Here is a 16,306-nt window from a genome sequence, read left to right as displayed (position 1 = left end):
CTGAGGGTTAGCCATGCATCCTGCAGCTTTCCAAGTTCTTTGCTGTTGTGCTGCTCTTTTATCCCAGAATATCCCACACTGGGAGACCATTGCATGTATGCTGAGGGTTGGCCATGCATCCTGCAGCTTTCCAAGTCCTTTGCTGTTGTGCTTTTTTCTTTTTTCTTTTTCTTTTTCCTTTTTTTTTTTTTTTTAATGAACCAATACAAAGCAAGCACTGCGCTAATTAAGTAATGAGCCCTATGATATTGGCTGTTACCAGCAGTAGCTGATGGGTTAGTGAACCACCTGAGGCAATGGTTGCCATCGCACCCTGTGAGCCATATGGTAGCTGCAGTCATGAATGGCTGTGGAGCAGTTATTTCTCTCTGTAAACAGCAAAGGCTGCTGTATTTCCCTGGCACACTTTTCATGCATAACAAGTTCCCAGTCTGAGGAGCTGCTTTGTGGCTGTGTTTTATGTGTGAGGAGCAGGTAACCAGCATTTTGGTGGGGATAGTTCTCTTCTAAGGCGGCTGAGCTCTGAAGAGCTCAAAATTTTGTCTGGCTGGGGATCCACTGAAACTGCTGAACTTCTTCCATTCTCATTCCTTTTCTCTTATGTTGTGGCATGTTCAGCTGAGCTCATCGCTGTCGTGTCCCCCAGGTGACTGGTCCCATAGTGGCTTAGCAATTGCTAGATGTGAGACGTAGTCAGGCAAAGAGCAGACTGTATGAACAAGTCAAGAGCAGATTGGAAAAGTATTCCTGGACTCAAGACGTTGGAAGGGTGCTAAGCTGGGAGCTTTGAAAGCTTCTCAGCATCTTAAAAAGTGGAAAAATTATGCAAACTGCCAGTCTCAATGCACGTGACAAGGAGATGCAACAACTTGGATGCACCCCTTGTGAAAAGTTCCTGTTGGCCTACCATCCTGTTTCTCAAGTCAAACAATTGATTTGCACTCGGCCACAGAAGCAGACAGTGAAAAAGCATCACATCTAGTAAGGGAACGGTATAGCAGTTTACAGAACCTTATTATTTCACCTTTTTTTTTTTTAAAGTGTTTTGACTCCAGAGAAAAGTATATGTGCTTTTGTACTGGAATAGGTGAAATACTTGTCATGAGACCAGTGTTGGATGGTATCTTCCACTTCTCCTTAGTCATATATCTCCTAGAATTGCTTTCAGGAATTGGTCCCAACACTACAAAAAAGCAGCAAAAGTTTCTGTGTTGAGTGTCTTCATTGGAAAGGCATTCTAAGACCTCCTGGTCTCAGTAATTAGTGACACTTGCTTTTGATTCAACTCAGATTTTACCCCCTTTAATTCTTATCCCACTGTTGCATCTCAGCTCTCAGGCTGATATTCTTTCCTGGCGTTCACTTCTCAGAGGTACCTACAGAGAATAGGGCTCTTACTCTTCATTGTGTCACTGACTCTTGAGCAGTCATTTAACCACTGTCTGTAATTACAGTAATTACTTCTCAGCATCTCTGGGCGTGTGGGAAGTCTTTGTACCTTTGTGAGCATCTCATAGAAACACTTTGAGGTCTTCGGGTTTAAGGCGCCGCCAAAGATCAGTGATGCTTAATTTTATAAACATGGGAAGCTCTAACTTCTCTCTAGAGATCACTTTGACTAGTTGCTTTGCATATACCCTGCTGAACTGTAGCTCTAAAAAAGCTTGGTTTTCCAGTATTCCTGCTGGCAGAGTAAGGCCTCTACTGAGGGGAAAGAAACCAAAGACTCACTGTATCCAGCTGTAGAAAAGCCATAAGAGTTTGTCAACTCTAAAGGCATAAAGCAATTCTTCGTTCTCTTTTTCCCTTTCAGTGCAGTTTTTTGCCTTCATAGAGAGAGAAAACTCATTAATTCTGATATAAATATATGCAAATAAATTTATTAATATAGGAAATGGGAAAATCAGTTATTGCTTCCTTTATAAATAATACAGGCTTAAGTTTTAAAGATATTACTTTTCCCTAAAATGAATTAGACAGCCAGGGAAAAAATCACATTTTTTCGTGGTGGTAATATCTTTAACCAGATTTGTCGCGCTAACAGCATTTCCTATGTATATATTATTTTTATTTAATACAGGTAATCTTTTTATTACAAATCATATTGTTTCTCAGGAGATTACCATCAGCTCTCATAAAAGCTGCAAAAAAGATGAAAAAGCATCAATCACCACCAGACACAGCGCGCTGTGTGCAGATTAAATATACAAAGCCCTTTAATATGCTTCAATGAGATACTTGTTAGCTGTTGATTTATTTATAGTCCTCCTTCTACTCTGTTTTAATTTCAATTTGAATTTGACTCCGAGGGTCCCTGCCTAATAATGATCAAGAACAAGATGACCTTGTGCATCAGATTAACTCCAGCTTGGCTCACTCATGTGATTAGCCACTTTTTCACTCAGTCCCTCGAGTGGGTGTGGGAAAGGCTTCGCAATTGTCAGTGGTGTAAGGAAAAAGGACATAAAATTCAAGGAAGTAAAACAGAACTACGCTGGACCAAAAGCCTGGTCAGAATTCACCGGTGCCAGGGTCTTTCCATCTGGGATATGTGTTGGGTTTTAGTGGGAGTCTATTCCAAAAGACAAGCAAGGAAATGTGGCTTCAGAACTCAGGGTTATCCACGAGGGTAGTTTCTCCCAAACAAAAGATGTGGCAAAAGTTATTTCTTGACTTGCAGTTCCCAGACTTGGCAGGGTTTGTAGATCCAAAGGGGTTGCATTACAGATGTGTGATGGGGCAGGGGGTGCTTAACATCAGAAACCAATGTGGGAACTCACCTTCAGGGTCCACCTGGTCCGTGGGAGTGGGATCCCATCTTTACAGCATGAAGATGCTTAGATGTTATTTTCCTTTTTCAATAGATTGCAGCTCAGAGCTTCAGCTGTCACTGTGCAGAAGGGCAGCATCCTCCTCCTCTGGCACATGCAACACTCTGCAGGCAGAGAGAAAACTAACCCAAAGCTATCAAGTTTTCCCAAGTGGTCAGTCACAGACAGAACCTGACTGTACCTCATATTCATTAGCATGTTAATTAACTCTTTCACCACCTCTGGGTTTTACTGCCTTCATCCTGCAGTCCCGCTGGCTTGTTCTTTTTGCCTCATGAAACAGCTTTGATGACTGAAGGGTTGAGGTTGAGCAATTGTTTATATGTTTTCACTGTACTGCAGAACTATTTACAGATACTTGATCTATCTCTGACAATGTCTCTTGAGCCCTGGCAGTGGGATGGAGCATTACGTCCCATGACATGTAATCCAAATTAATTAACCCCACTGAGAAATACCTCTATTAATCTGGGAGCGTGCTGCAGCTGGGCAGTCATTCTGCTGCCAGTACCTGAGCCAGGTATTGAGAAACAATTTGGTTCTGTCACTTTATACAGTTAAAAAAGTCAGCTGTGTTCTGAAACAGCTTATTTGTTCTGACAAGCTCATTCAGATGCTCTCCAAAAACACATTGTCTGTTTGGTTATTTCCATTATTGTAGGAACTTTGCTACAATGAATCCTTTCATACTCGATGTAGGGATCCCTATGTAAAGGTGAATGTGGATTTTCACAAATGCATACAGTATCTGAAACCCCATTAGAAATTCCTGGAGGAAACAGAGTTTCAATGTAAGGTCTGTGCTCTTCGTTCGCTGAGTGATTTTATTTTATTTTATTTCCCTTTTCTTTCTATTTGAGGCCTTAGTTCAGAATTCTGTCCTGGGCTAATAAGGCTGTTTTCATCTAGTGTTTGACTCTCATTAAAGCAAACATATGCAAAGGCTCTAAGGATGTGAGGGAGGTTGTTTCTCCTTCCATACTCACCATTTCAGCTCAGACCCAGACACTCTTCCTCTCTTCCCCTCTCTATGCTCACACTGCAGTCTTTTTTGTCTGTCTCCCTTTCACAGGGTGGGAGTTTTGATGTTGCAGACAGGATGTTCCACAGCGTCAAGAGCACGTGGGAATCGGCCTCAAGGGACAACATGAGTGACGTCAGGGAACTCATCCCTGAATTCTTCTACTTGCCCGAATTCCTAACCAATGCCAATCACTTCGAACTGGGTAAGGTCTAGATGGGGTTTCAGAGCTCCCCTTCTGCTCCCCAGCATCCTGCCAAGGGAAAAGGTCCAGATCACATCTTGAGAGTTGGTCCCTGGACTATGTGGACTGATGAGGCTCTCTAGCAATGAGAGATCAATTTTTATTAAAATCAGGCTACAAGAATACAAACTTACGATATTGGATGATATCAGAAGAACCATGTTTCTAGCTTGGAAGGGATTGTAGTTCTTGTTAGCTACTGTGCAAGGGAATTACACATTTTGTCAGACAAAGATGGATTTTGGTATAGGCAATTGAGTTGGCTGCTTTTGAAAGTTTGGTCTGTATCATCCTGGGTATGTGGCCATGAAAAATATATTCATTTGACTTCTGGAGACAGATCAGTTGTTAAATGGTGGTGGTGAAAGGCGGTGCTGTTTTGTTTTTTTTTTTAAATCTCATGTCTCTGGTGATTAAGTTGCCAAATGTCCTCACTATCACCTGCACAAATCACATGAACTTGATATATTGTCCCTGGCCTCAGGCAGCATCACAGTCTCTTCTGAATATAACTGTCTTTAGACCTTTTTGCACCAGTGACAGAGGCTCAGAGAGAATGCAGAAAGAATAATATTCAGAAATAGGCACAGCAGTCCTCATTCACTTCACTTCACAGGAAATTCACATTATTCACAAGACAAAGCTGCTTTTTGGAGTGGACACGGGTTGGTTAATAATTAAGGCAGAGGAGAAATACCTTAAGAATCATCCTGAACTGGTGACAGCAAAGACAATCTAACTCATGGTGTTGAGGTCTAGTTATAATGGTATCTAAGGTCTCAGTGAAATGGGAATTGTCCCTGGCCTCAGGCAGCATCACAGTCCCTTCTGAATATAATGCTGTCTTTAGACCTTTTTGCACCAGTGACGGAGGCCCAGAGAGAATGCAGAAAGAATAATATTCAGAAATAGGCACAGCAGTCCTGATTCACTTCACTTCACAGGAAATTCACATTATTCACAAGACAAAGCTGCTTTTTGGAGTGGACACGGGTTGGTTAATAATTAAGGCAGAGGAGAAATACCTTAAGAATCATCCTGAACTGGTGACAGCAAAGACAATCTAACTCATGGTGTTGAGGTCTAGTTATAATGGTATCTAAGGTCTCAGTGAAATGGGACATGTTAAGAAAAGGGGAGAATGGGAAAAGATGTTAGAAGACTGTTAAAAGATAAGAACGAATTGGGGTAGTTTAACCTTGAGAGGAAGCCAAGAAACAAAGCCTGGCTGGAATCAAGATCCAGAGTCTGACCTGAGTGGAATCAAGTGGAGGGACTTTAAAAAGACACCAGAATCCTGCTGATAGAGAGCAAATATAGAGGAAGATTTTACAATAGGCAAAGCCAAGAGCCTGGATCTGTTCACTGTAAGGAAACCTGCAGTCCCAGACCTGAGCCTTAACTTGGAGATGAATTAATCCAGTTGTGCAACACTGTGCTCTGATTTAAGACCCTTCTGAAAGGAATCAGGTTGCAAAGGAGAACAAACCCCCTCCCAGTGGCTAATTTAGTAGAAATATCTGGGAGTTAGGCCCATGGGATTAAGTATAAAAAGAAAGTTGTGCCGGCAGCTTTGTCTTGTCTGAGTTTGCAGTCTGTGCTAAAATGGTTTGTGCTGAGGACATGAATATTTTTACTGTGGTAGCGACAGTTACTGGAACGTCATCTTCTCCGTGTTTTATTACTAGATCAGAAATCCCAGGAGAAACTGGTTCTGCAGTGTCCTGTGGCACTCTATTTGATGTAGAACCTGAAACTGCATGTGTGGAAATCACCTCAATTTCCTTTGATTTCGGTGTTTTGGAAAAGTTGACCCTATTTGCAACGTGTGTGATTCTTGTTTCCATTTCTCCCTGTGTACTCCCCCAGGCTGCATGCAGGACGGGACGGTGCTGGGAGACGTGCAGCTTCCTCCTTGGGCAGACGGGGACCCCCATAAATTCATTCTCCTGCACAGACAGGTCAGTGAATATCAACATTTGTGACAAAACGCTGAAATGGGTCCCACTGAAAATGGAGCTCTGAAGGTTAGAGTCACAAAACAAAAACGTTAGATCCAAACGCATCCCGCCTTTGCGGAGTTGGTGCTGGGTTCTGAACTTTCCATTTCTAGTTGTCTGCCTAAAAATTCACCCTGAATCAAGGCCAGTTTTCCAAACCAGGTGAGGTTTGTATCTGGGGCTGTGGCCGTGGGCCTATCTCAGCCCATGAGTGTATGTGAACATAACATAATTCATGCACATGGCATTTATACTGTACACTTCCCTGTTGTTGCCAGCCAGCCACGAATATGTTTAAATCACCTACCTCCATCTCTGAGTCATGCCAGGACTGCAATTATTTTTTTATTTTGGGGGTGGGGGGAAAACCTAATGCGATTTCCTGCTTTTAATGCAGTCAGCCTTGTTGGCAATTCAAAAGCAAATAGCTTTAAGGTCCCGAGACTTACTGCAATTAGTGCTATCTATTAATAGGTAGGAAGTCTTACTTCTGGCTGATGTCACCTGCTACATCGTGGTGAGTGCGAAGGCAATTCTGCGTGATGGTAGTTGCATTGAACTGAGAATTTGGAGCAGAATATCTTGGTGCAGGTCTCTCTTTTTCTTAGAGGTAAAAAGGGAATGGGCTGTACTTAGTGCCCCTGCATTATCTCATCAGGTTTCCTCCAGCAAAAGGAATTAATCTGTGTGTGTGAGTGTGTGCAGATTGTTGCTGCGTACAAGAAATGTGATGATTGTATGTGTTAGCATTAGTGGGACTAAAATAGCCCATGATTTTTCAGGGCTTTTCATCATCCTGGTTCGTCATGTGCAGCTTCAGTTTCTGTCTCAGTGGGTTCTTCTCACCTCTCCTGTGCTGGGCAGGCTCAGCTTTCATTCTCCATAATCTCTTTGTAGGTGATTGCATCCAAACCTGTGGTCACAGCTGTCTTCTCTATTTTGCTAAGTCCGAATAAACTTTTCCTCAGTTGAACTCTCCAAATGCTGATTCCTAAATCCTGTCTCTGACCTCCTCACTGATTGACGTAACTTTTTATTCCTGCTTTGAACGAAACCAGAATCATGCTCTTGTCTTGTAAATACTCTTTTCTCCACTGTTCACTTAACCATTGAGAGCCACCACAGTGCTCCAATTAAGTTACTATGACACGTCCTTTGCTTTGCACTTCTGTGCTGCATTCAGAGTCCTTACTTTTTATGATTATCCATATTATTGAAGCATTTACACATATTGAGCTGTGCTCCTTACTGCTTGCGTAACGGTGAGCACTCTGAAGACACTTGGATATGATGGATATGATTATCCATATTATTGAAGCATTTACATGTTTTTCTTGGACATTCTCTTGAATCTTCATCTCATTCTTTCTGATGTCCAGGTACCTTGCTCCAAGTCAGTGCAGAGACAACTAGAAGGGGTTGGTTTGTAGCATAAAGTATTGAGCTGTGCTCCTTACTGCTTGTGTAATGGTGAGCAATCTGAAGACACTTGGATATGATGAGGAACATCTCCTTTTGCCTTGTCCTTTGGAGCAAGTCTGCAGTTTGGAAATGAATCTATCAGCCCTCCTGGCATAGCAGGGGTTTGCTGTCAGTGCAGAATGATCTCAGATTTTGTGAACTAGATCTGGTTTGGATGAAACAAAACTAGAAGCTGCACTTGGGTTGTGGACTCCAGAGGCCTGTGGCATTCAGCCTGTGGGAGCAGACTGGATCTAGTTTGGAGTAGAGCCCCCACAGTGCACGTAATGTGGATACTGGGCCCTCTCTGCCATCTGTTCTCTTCCACAGATCTGCTTCCACTCAGCTGCACTGTTTGATAACATTGGCACAGCCCAGAAACCCACACAACTTTTACAAATCCATTCAAATCTCAAATAGGAGCAGTTCAGCAAGTGAAAGAGCATGTTTATAGATTTGTGTTCTTAATGATTTGCCAGACCTGATCAGACCTCACATACAGTCAGTCCAATATTCTCTCTCCAGCCATAGCTAGTACTGGATGTTACACAGGAGAGCGCAAGAAGTCTTGCTGTGGAAAGAAAGTTGATTAACCTGCCTGAGAAAGTTCCCTAACCCTGAAGTGAAGACCTTGAATTCTGAAATGTGAGGGTTTCTGTTTTCTCTGAAATCATCCACAAGACTGAATGTGCTTGTTATTGGTGTCATGGTCATTTTTCGGGGGCTTCACAGTGAGTTTGGTGCGTTAAACAGAACCAGGTTGACACTGTTCTGAGGTTTGGCTATTGCTTTAATGAATAGGAGAGCAAAGAATTGTTCTTGACATAGAACTCAGGAGAGCAGCTCCCTGCCTCATGTTTAATAAGTTAGGAATCTAGTCTGCTAAAGAAATTTATTTACTTCCTCCTTAAACCACAAGGTCTCCCTCCCTGGCTGGGCTTGTCGTAGTGCTCAGGGAAATGCTGAGAGGCTGCATGGCTGCAGCTCTGCTGTTTGCTTTGTTTCGCTCTGGCAGTGATGCCAGGCAAAATTTACTGCTTTTATTAATGAGGATGAGTTCTGAGTCTATTCAAAGTGTTTTCCTGTTGTTTGCTGGGGACAGATTGCGTGGAGCTCTTGTTCTCTGAGCTGCCCTGTGATCGTTATAGCTGTGGGCAGGGTCATTTCAACCAGCTGCACTGGGCTAAGTGGCTGCTCTGTGAAATGAGCCATTCTTCGGGATCCCATTAGCTTGTTTATCTGGGCTGTGCTCCGGGTGGGATGCTCTGCTTGGGAGACCTTTAACTGGGCATCAGGGAGTATTGCACCGGCAAATGATTTGGAGATAGGAAAGACATTGAGGTGCTGGAGCGGGTCCAGAGAAGGGCGACAAAGATGGTGAGGGGTCTGGAGAATAAGTCTTATGAGGAGAGGCTGAGGGAGCTGGGGTTATTCAGCCTGGAGAAGAGGAGGCTGAGGGGAGACCTTATTGCTCTCTACAACTCCCTGAAAGGAGGGTGTAGAGAGATGGGGGTCGGTCTCTTTTCTCAAGTCACAGGCGACAGGATGAGAGGAAATGGCCTCAAGTTGCGCCGGGGGAGGTTCAGGCTGGATATTAGGAAAAATTTTTTCACTGAAAGGGTTCTCAGCCATTGGAATGGGCTGCCCAGGGAGGTGGTTGAGGCCCCATCCCTGGAGGTGTGCAAAAGACGGGTTGATGTAGTGCTGGGAGGTCTGGTTTAGTGATGATGCTCCTTGTTTGTTGTTTGGGTGTCTATTTTTGTCAGTTAGGTTGACGGTTGGACAAGATGATCTTTAAGGTCCCTTCCAACCTAGAAGATTCTGTGATTCTGTATTTTTAATAATGCTTATCACTGCTGCTTGAATCGCTGGGTAAGGCCATTTGGGAATGCACAGAAATTTGGTGAGGCAGGTGATGGCAGGGGCAGTAGTATTAATGAAGCCTTAAGGGCAAGGCTGGCTAAGCTGGAGATAGGCAAAGGTTCAACCCAAACTTGTGGCCACTCTTTATGAACTTGCTGTCTGGGTCTTCAAAACACAAGTTTTCTGCTACGATTGCATTGAGCTTTCTAGGGAGCCTGTGTTGGGGGGGACATATTGCCTTGTAGCATCTCTTCCAGTCTTCTCCAGTAGTAATTGTTTCTTTTGGTCCCATTAATCCACACAACGGTCGCTGTGGGCGGCAAATCTAATCAAAGTTAACCATTTCTTATTTGGGGGTGGGAAAAGTTCAGACCCCAAGTTTTTCCAGCATGAGGAAATCTGGTGCTGGGACTGCCCCTGGTTAAGCCCTGTGACGGTGGCAAAATGTTTATTGATCAGACTCAAGCAGTCTTGAAGCTTCTGTCATCCAGCTTCCCCGCTGCACCCCAACCCTGCTATTGCATGACCCCTTCCCTCTCTTGGCCTGAGAAGACATTTCTCTACAAGCTCTATATTGTCTTTGCTGGTTCATGGCGTGCAGCCTCTCCTGATGGATCCTTCAGACCCAATTTAAAGCCAGGCATCTCCCTTTCCAGTCTATGTTTATGTATTTTTTCATGTTCATAAGTGAGGCGTATTTTACAAACAAAACCATCTTGTGTCAGTAACAGTGTTGGTGAACACATGATAGCACAGACAGTTGTGCTGGAAACTGGAGGATCTGTGAAGGGCTTACACTTTGCTTAGTGGAACCTGGTTGTGTTGCCTTTCCTTTAAGGACATTCCTCCTAAATCGAGCACTTTGCCCTTTCTCTTCCTGGGGGGATCCACCCTTCATCTCTGGTCATATTTTGTTCCTTACTGGAGGAACTGAAAGTGTGACCATTCACTTGCAGACAACTGAAGTTTCCAGTAGGGATTGGAGAGTGGTAATGGATTTGTAATATGGATACACTCTACGAAAATTATTTTCTTTTGGTTTCAGGCACTGGAGAGTGACTATGTCAGTGCACACCTCCATCACTGGATAGATCTGATTTTTGGCCACAAGCAACACGGCTCAGCTGCGGTGGAGGCAGTTAACACCTATCACCCTTACTTTTACGGAGACAAGATGGACCTCAATAACATTAAAGATCCTCTTATTAAGAGCACCATCCTGGGTTTTATCAGCAACTTTGGGCAGATACCAAAGCAGGTACCAGTTGATCATGAAAAGGGAGAGTATAATTTATTTTGATCTTGTATTTCAACTGGAAAGCAGGAATAGAAACTCAAATCAGAGTAATTTTCTGGTGTAAATCTGCTGAAACATGGGGTCACCACTAGTCTGGGAGTGAGTACAGTCAAATCAAGGCAGCTCAAAGTCTCATCTGTACTTTTCTCTCTTCTCCTGAACCACTGGGATTAGCTTCCTATACCTGTGAGGAAGGAATGTAGTCTGACAAGAATGTAATAAGAGTAAGATGTTATTTTAATGAAGACATTCATGTAGGACAGTGCTAGAGTCTATGATTAAGGACTTGAACAGATGTCTCTCCTGCCTGATCTGGCAAAGAGAGATTAATATTTCAATGCCATTTCTTTGTTCTAGCTCTTCACGAAACCGCATCCATCCAGGAATGCCCAAGGGAAAAGCTCATCAGGAAGAGATACTGTGTTGTCCCTTCACTCAAGTGGAATTCTTCCTCCTTTTCTGAGTAGCCTGCAAAATTTGAAGCTCTCACCAGTTACAATAAAAGGTGCTGCAGGGGCTGTGTGCCATTTTCTGAGCCAATAAGTGCACAATTCTTGGATGGGGTGAATCTGGATTTTCAAGAGCACAAAAATAGTGCTTTGTATGAGTTGGTACATTCAAGATGCCTTCTGCCAATGGTTACTTGTTTGTGTGTGTTGTGTGTGGTCATTGAAAACACTCAAATACTCAGGAGAAATCTTTACATTTCTGTTGTAGTGTTCAAAACAGATTTATTTTTTTAAGACACATCTTTTCTCTCTTCTACGTGCTGAATATGTTGAATTGAAATATAAAGCTCACTGCAAGGTGGAAAGTTAACAGAAGTGCTCTAAAGCAAACAGAATTAAATGTGCCCTCTGTCTTGTCAGACTATCCCAAGGGAGCTGTTGGGCACATTGTTCATACTGAGAAAGGCATTCTGGCTGTTGAAAAGAATAAAGTTTTGATTCCTCCTCTTTGGAACAAAACATTCTGCTGGGGATTTGACGACTTCACCTGCTGCTTTGGCAACTATGGGTCTGAGAAGGTAAATAAGAAAAAAAGATAAGAATTCCAGAAATTAATTATATGTGTGGTCTTTGATTGGCTCAGGCACCCATTTCAGAGGCTGTTGGGGAGTTGATTTCAGAGGATACTGTACAGGACTTTAAGTGCTCTAAAGCAAACAGAATTAAATGTGTTCTCTGTCTCATCAGACTATCCCAAGGGAGCTGTTGGGCACATTGTTCATACTGAGAAAGGCATTCTGGCTGTTGAAAAGAATAAAGTTTTGATTCCTCCTCTTTGGAACAAAACATTCTGCTGGGGATTTGACGACTTCACCTGCTGCTTTGGCAACTATGGGTCTGAGAAGGTAAATAAGAAAAAAAGATAAGAATTCCAGAAATTAATTATATGTGTGGTCTTTGATTGGCTCAGGCACCCATTTCAGAGGCTGTTGGGGAGTTGATTTCAGAGGATACTGTACAGGACTTTCTCACAGTCAAGCTTCTAGAGGAAATCTCAAGTTGGATATACCATCATTCTCACAGTCAAGCTTCTAGAGGAAATCTCGAGTTGGATATCCCATCAGAGTACGAAGTCATTCTACACTGCTAAAAAACATGGCATTTCCACTCTAAATTATCTCCGGTGACTGTGTTGTCCATCAAAATGAAGGAGAAACCTCATTTCAGAGGGTGAAAGGACAATACAAGGTCTCCTGGCCTCTGATTAGGAATTTCATTGTGCAGAACTTTCTGCTGGAATTCTGATAGGACCATCTGTCAATTCCCCTCTGGCTCCCAAGCTTAGCCTAGTGCATTCAGTCAAAGTAATAATGTCTTCTATTCTAGAAAGTTAATACTTCTTTCCTGTTAAAAATCCAACACAATGTCTTCTATTCTAGAAAGTTAATACTTCTGTTAAAAATCCAACAGTCTGTGTCATCACACTGCTTGTTAGGGTGCTTGACAGGTTCAGTTTCTTCCTCTACCACAAACACACTGATTTTTGGATGTGTTTGGAATAATGTTATGGCACAGAGAGACATCTGAGTTGATTTGGGTACCAGAATAGCAGAATATGCCATTCAGCGCGATGCTGGCTTGGGTATCTGTGAAGCCACATCATTATGTTTTTACAGACATCCCCACAGTCATTAGAAGCAAAAAAAAAGCCTTGAGATGTATTGGTTTGGTATCACCAGATGAGCATTTGACCAAAAGCTGCTTCCTTGTACAGAACATGACGACGTTTGAGAGCATGGCAGACTGGGGGAAGTGCCTCTGTGCCGTGTGTCCTTCAGCAACTACCGTGATCACATCTGGAACAAGCTCAGTTGTGTGTGTCTGGGAACTTTCCTTGGTCAAGGACAAAGTGAAAAGTCTCAACTTGAGGCAGGTAAGTACTGTGCCTCTTCTGCTATAGAAACATAACAAAACCCAAAGGATTAGGTTCTTTCTCTCAGATGACTGGCAGAGGAAACACTTTTGCATGAATTAAGAATGCAGAAAAAGCCAATAATCACAGGCATCTTGTGACAGCTCATTAGAAGATCAGGAGCTGATAATATGCCTTATACCCACAGCTTATAGGTATGTATTCTGCTTGTTGGGTTCTTCCCTTTGGAGCAATTCATGGTCAAAGAAGCAGTGAAGGTAGGGCATACACTGTCCTCACTTGAAGTGCAGCCAACCCTTGGATTGTTTTCAAACTCTATATTACCTGAAGGTGGTTATAATTATTTTTGGGCTGCTAGAGCAATGGACAGGAACTCCAAAACACCCTGTGAACTCAGCTGATGGAGTTACCTTAGGCTCAGGTAGGCAAAGTTTTTGATTCTTTTCTCTCAGCCAGAATTCAGAATTTAAAAGGTTTATGTTACTCCATGAGGAGATTACACCTCTGTCATATCTGAAAGGCAGCGTGTGACTCCCTCTTCCCTAAGAAATTAAGAGACAGAAAGCATTCTGCTACTTTGAGGCAAACTAATAAAGGGGCTGTTGATTCAGCAAGAAGGTCTCCAAGTGTTAGATGCTTCTTCTGTTTGTTTACTCTGAAGGGATATTCAGATGATATTTCAGTGCTTTCTATACCCTGAGCCAGAACATATTCTATTTATCTTTAAATGATGTGAAAACTTCCGTGTCTGTTGGGATGACAACACTGAAGTATTTAGATTTCCATTTATCTGAAATATTTCTGTGTTGAAATTAGGGGAAAATTGTGCTTGAGCAGTCTCTCTTTTGAGGTTTATAGTGTTTCCTGCTTGAGAAGAAGCCAGAAATATGAGACAAGATCTCCACTGATGACCTTTTATTCCTGCTGCTAATTATTCCAAACCAGGATGTGGATATAGAAATGGAAGAAATAGCAGGAGAGGAAAGCATAAGCAGTAATCTTCAGGAACATCAAAATAATACAAGTCAGAGGTTCAGTTTGAGTTTCAGACAACTGTTTGATGCTCTCTTATCTCCAATATAATGCCTTTGTCTTCAACAGTCTAAAATTAGCTTTGCTGATGTGTTCCACTGTGATTAATCTGGTATTACCCAAAGTCCACAAAGTGGCATGAGGTCATGTAATGACAAATACTGTGCTTTTTCCCCCTCTCTTTGCTAGCAGAGGCTTTTTTTTTTTTTTGATTGTCTGGCATAGATGTAAATTTGAACTATGATCCTAAATGTCTTCCAGTGAATTAGTTGCTGCTTTCATGTAATTCAGTGTTTCACAGTGGCTGCTTTTTCTGCTGAACACAAAAATTGTATCATCTTTCCTGAGAGAGTGAGCTTTGCTTAAGTAAAGCTGATGTGCTATAAAGTGGATGCTATTCACTTACCAGCTGTCTCGGGGGACTGACACATTCTGGTTTGGAATGTAGTAAAGTACAGAAACTATATTTCAGCAGAAAAAAGTCATTTTTCCCTCTCTAGCAGGGGCTGCTTCCACTGTTTTGAGGAACACTAAAGATCGAGCATAATAGCCTCAGTATTGATCCATATGATTTACCAGTTCCTTCCGTGTTTGTGAGCAGAGCAATCCCTGTTATCCAGCCCCCAGAATTTCTGGGCTAAATGAAACACTAGAGTAGGAGAAGCTTCTGGACCATCCACGCTGTGTCTGCCACGCAGCCCTCACTGGGAGGGGACGTGCCTGTGTCCGTGTGGGGCCCTCAAGTTGGATGGTCAAGCTTGGTTTAAGTTTTCATGCACTCATCATTCCTGCGGTGAAGCTGGTCCTCTTTTGCTATTACCCTAGAGAGAGACCTCCCAGTTCTTTCTGCAGATGTGCTGCAGGAGATCTCCCAAAGACCTATCAGTCTTTGCAGAGCAATTACAAGAAGATGGCAGGGATGCAACTGGTTTTGCATGAATGTGCTTTGAGACACTGGTGGGTTGAAGCTGAGATTACAACCGGGCTCAGGTCTAGCCCTTTCTTCCACACTCAGCTTTTACTTAAAGCAATTCACTGCCAGGTTGGATCTTTCTGGCTTACAAAAAAAAAAAAAAAAAAAAAGTTAAGTTGGAACATTTTCTCAATATCTTTTGAGTTAAAATGTGTACACTGATTTTCAGAAGCAGAGAAGTGGTACCTGGTTTCCTGCTGAAGTCCACCGCTTGCAGGGGTAGAGTGAGGACAGCCCTGGGCTGGAGGCTGTGAAGCGGGGCTGACCCATGCCCGGGGCAGAGAGCTTGCTGTGAGATCCGCAGGCACAGTCCATGAGTTAAAAAGCAGGGATGTGAGAGGTGACTGCCTCTGATTTGCTCAAATAGGATTAAAAAAAAAAAAAAAAAAAAGAAGAAAAAAGGTTATATTAAAACCTGTGCAGGAGCTTAGCTTGGGTAGACTTGGCAGCTTGGATGCTGTCAATGTAGGTGTGTTTTCTTTCATGCTTTGGAGGAAGGAGAGTAAATTTGTAGCCCTTGAACTTGCCATGTCCCAGCACTTTTTGAAGAGGTTTTGTGCAGTTCTCGAGTGCAGGCGCTGGGTTATGCCCCATCCTTTGTGAAGAGGCTGCTCTACAGCCAGTCAAAGCTATTGTTGAGCCTCCTTTTCTCGGCTTGGTTGAGAGTGTTTCTGACCTCTGAAAACCAGTGTTGTACCCCCATTTTGTACCATTATTTTTAGTTGACCAGTTCTTGTGAACAGAATGAATCACAAGCTGAGATTCATCCCTGGCAGTTGCGGGTCGCCTTCAGTAGTAGTATCCTGCTGCAGCTCGACTTCTTCACCACTGGGTTAATGTTTGAAGATGTGCTAATTATGGCATGTTGAGAAAGCCATCAGGGAATATGCATTTTACTGTTAAAACCAACATTAAAACTGGTGGATCTGATTTTTTTCACAATAAGGCAGCTAAAAATTGAGCCCTGGAAGGCTTTTTAGGAAAGCTGTGAAGGACTTTTTCTGTGTTGCCCAACAGGATTTGCTGTCATTGGTGGTTTTGCAGCAGAAATATATACTGCTATCGCTTGAGACTGCTGCTTTAAACATTTGTTATTAATATATACTTCAATCCATGACTTCTATCTGTGCTATTAAATTGCTTAAAGTATAGTCTTTTTTTTAATGAAATTATTTATATAAGGCTAAATTAGACTGGGCACT

At 42.7% G+C, this 16,306-nt stretch overlaps 1 protein-coding gene across 1 annotated transcript in view; it reads left to right on the top strand.

The window, feature by feature from the left end:
* The window catches only part of WDFY4 (WDFY family member 4), a 191,015-nt gene that overhangs the window by 166,529 nt on the left and 8,180 nt on the right, over positions 1–16,306 (top strand). The window contains exons 52-57 of the mRNA XM_014958090.1: positions 3,904–4,057; positions 5,966–6,057; positions 10,466–10,678; positions 11,075–11,222; positions 11,587–11,744; positions 12,941–13,099. Coding sequence (XP_014813576.1) covers positions 3,904–4,057; positions 5,966–6,057; positions 10,466–10,678; positions 11,075–11,222; positions 11,587–11,744; positions 12,941–13,099 — 924 coding nt within the window. The remainder of the gene's footprint in view (positions 1–3,903; positions 4,058–5,965; positions 6,058–10,465; positions 10,679–11,074; positions 11,223–11,586; positions 11,745–12,940; positions 13,100–16,306) is intronic.

The sequence above is a fragment of the Calidris pugnax genome, unplaced genomic scaffold (assembly GCF_001431845.1).
Source record: "Calidris pugnax isolate Ruff unplaced genomic scaffold, ASM143184v1 scaffold352, whole genome shotgun sequence".
Lineage (NCBI taxonomy): Eukaryota > Metazoa > Chordata > Aves > Charadriiformes > Scolopacidae > Calidris > Calidris pugnax.
This window is presented reverse-complemented; position numbering and strand designations above follow the sequence as displayed.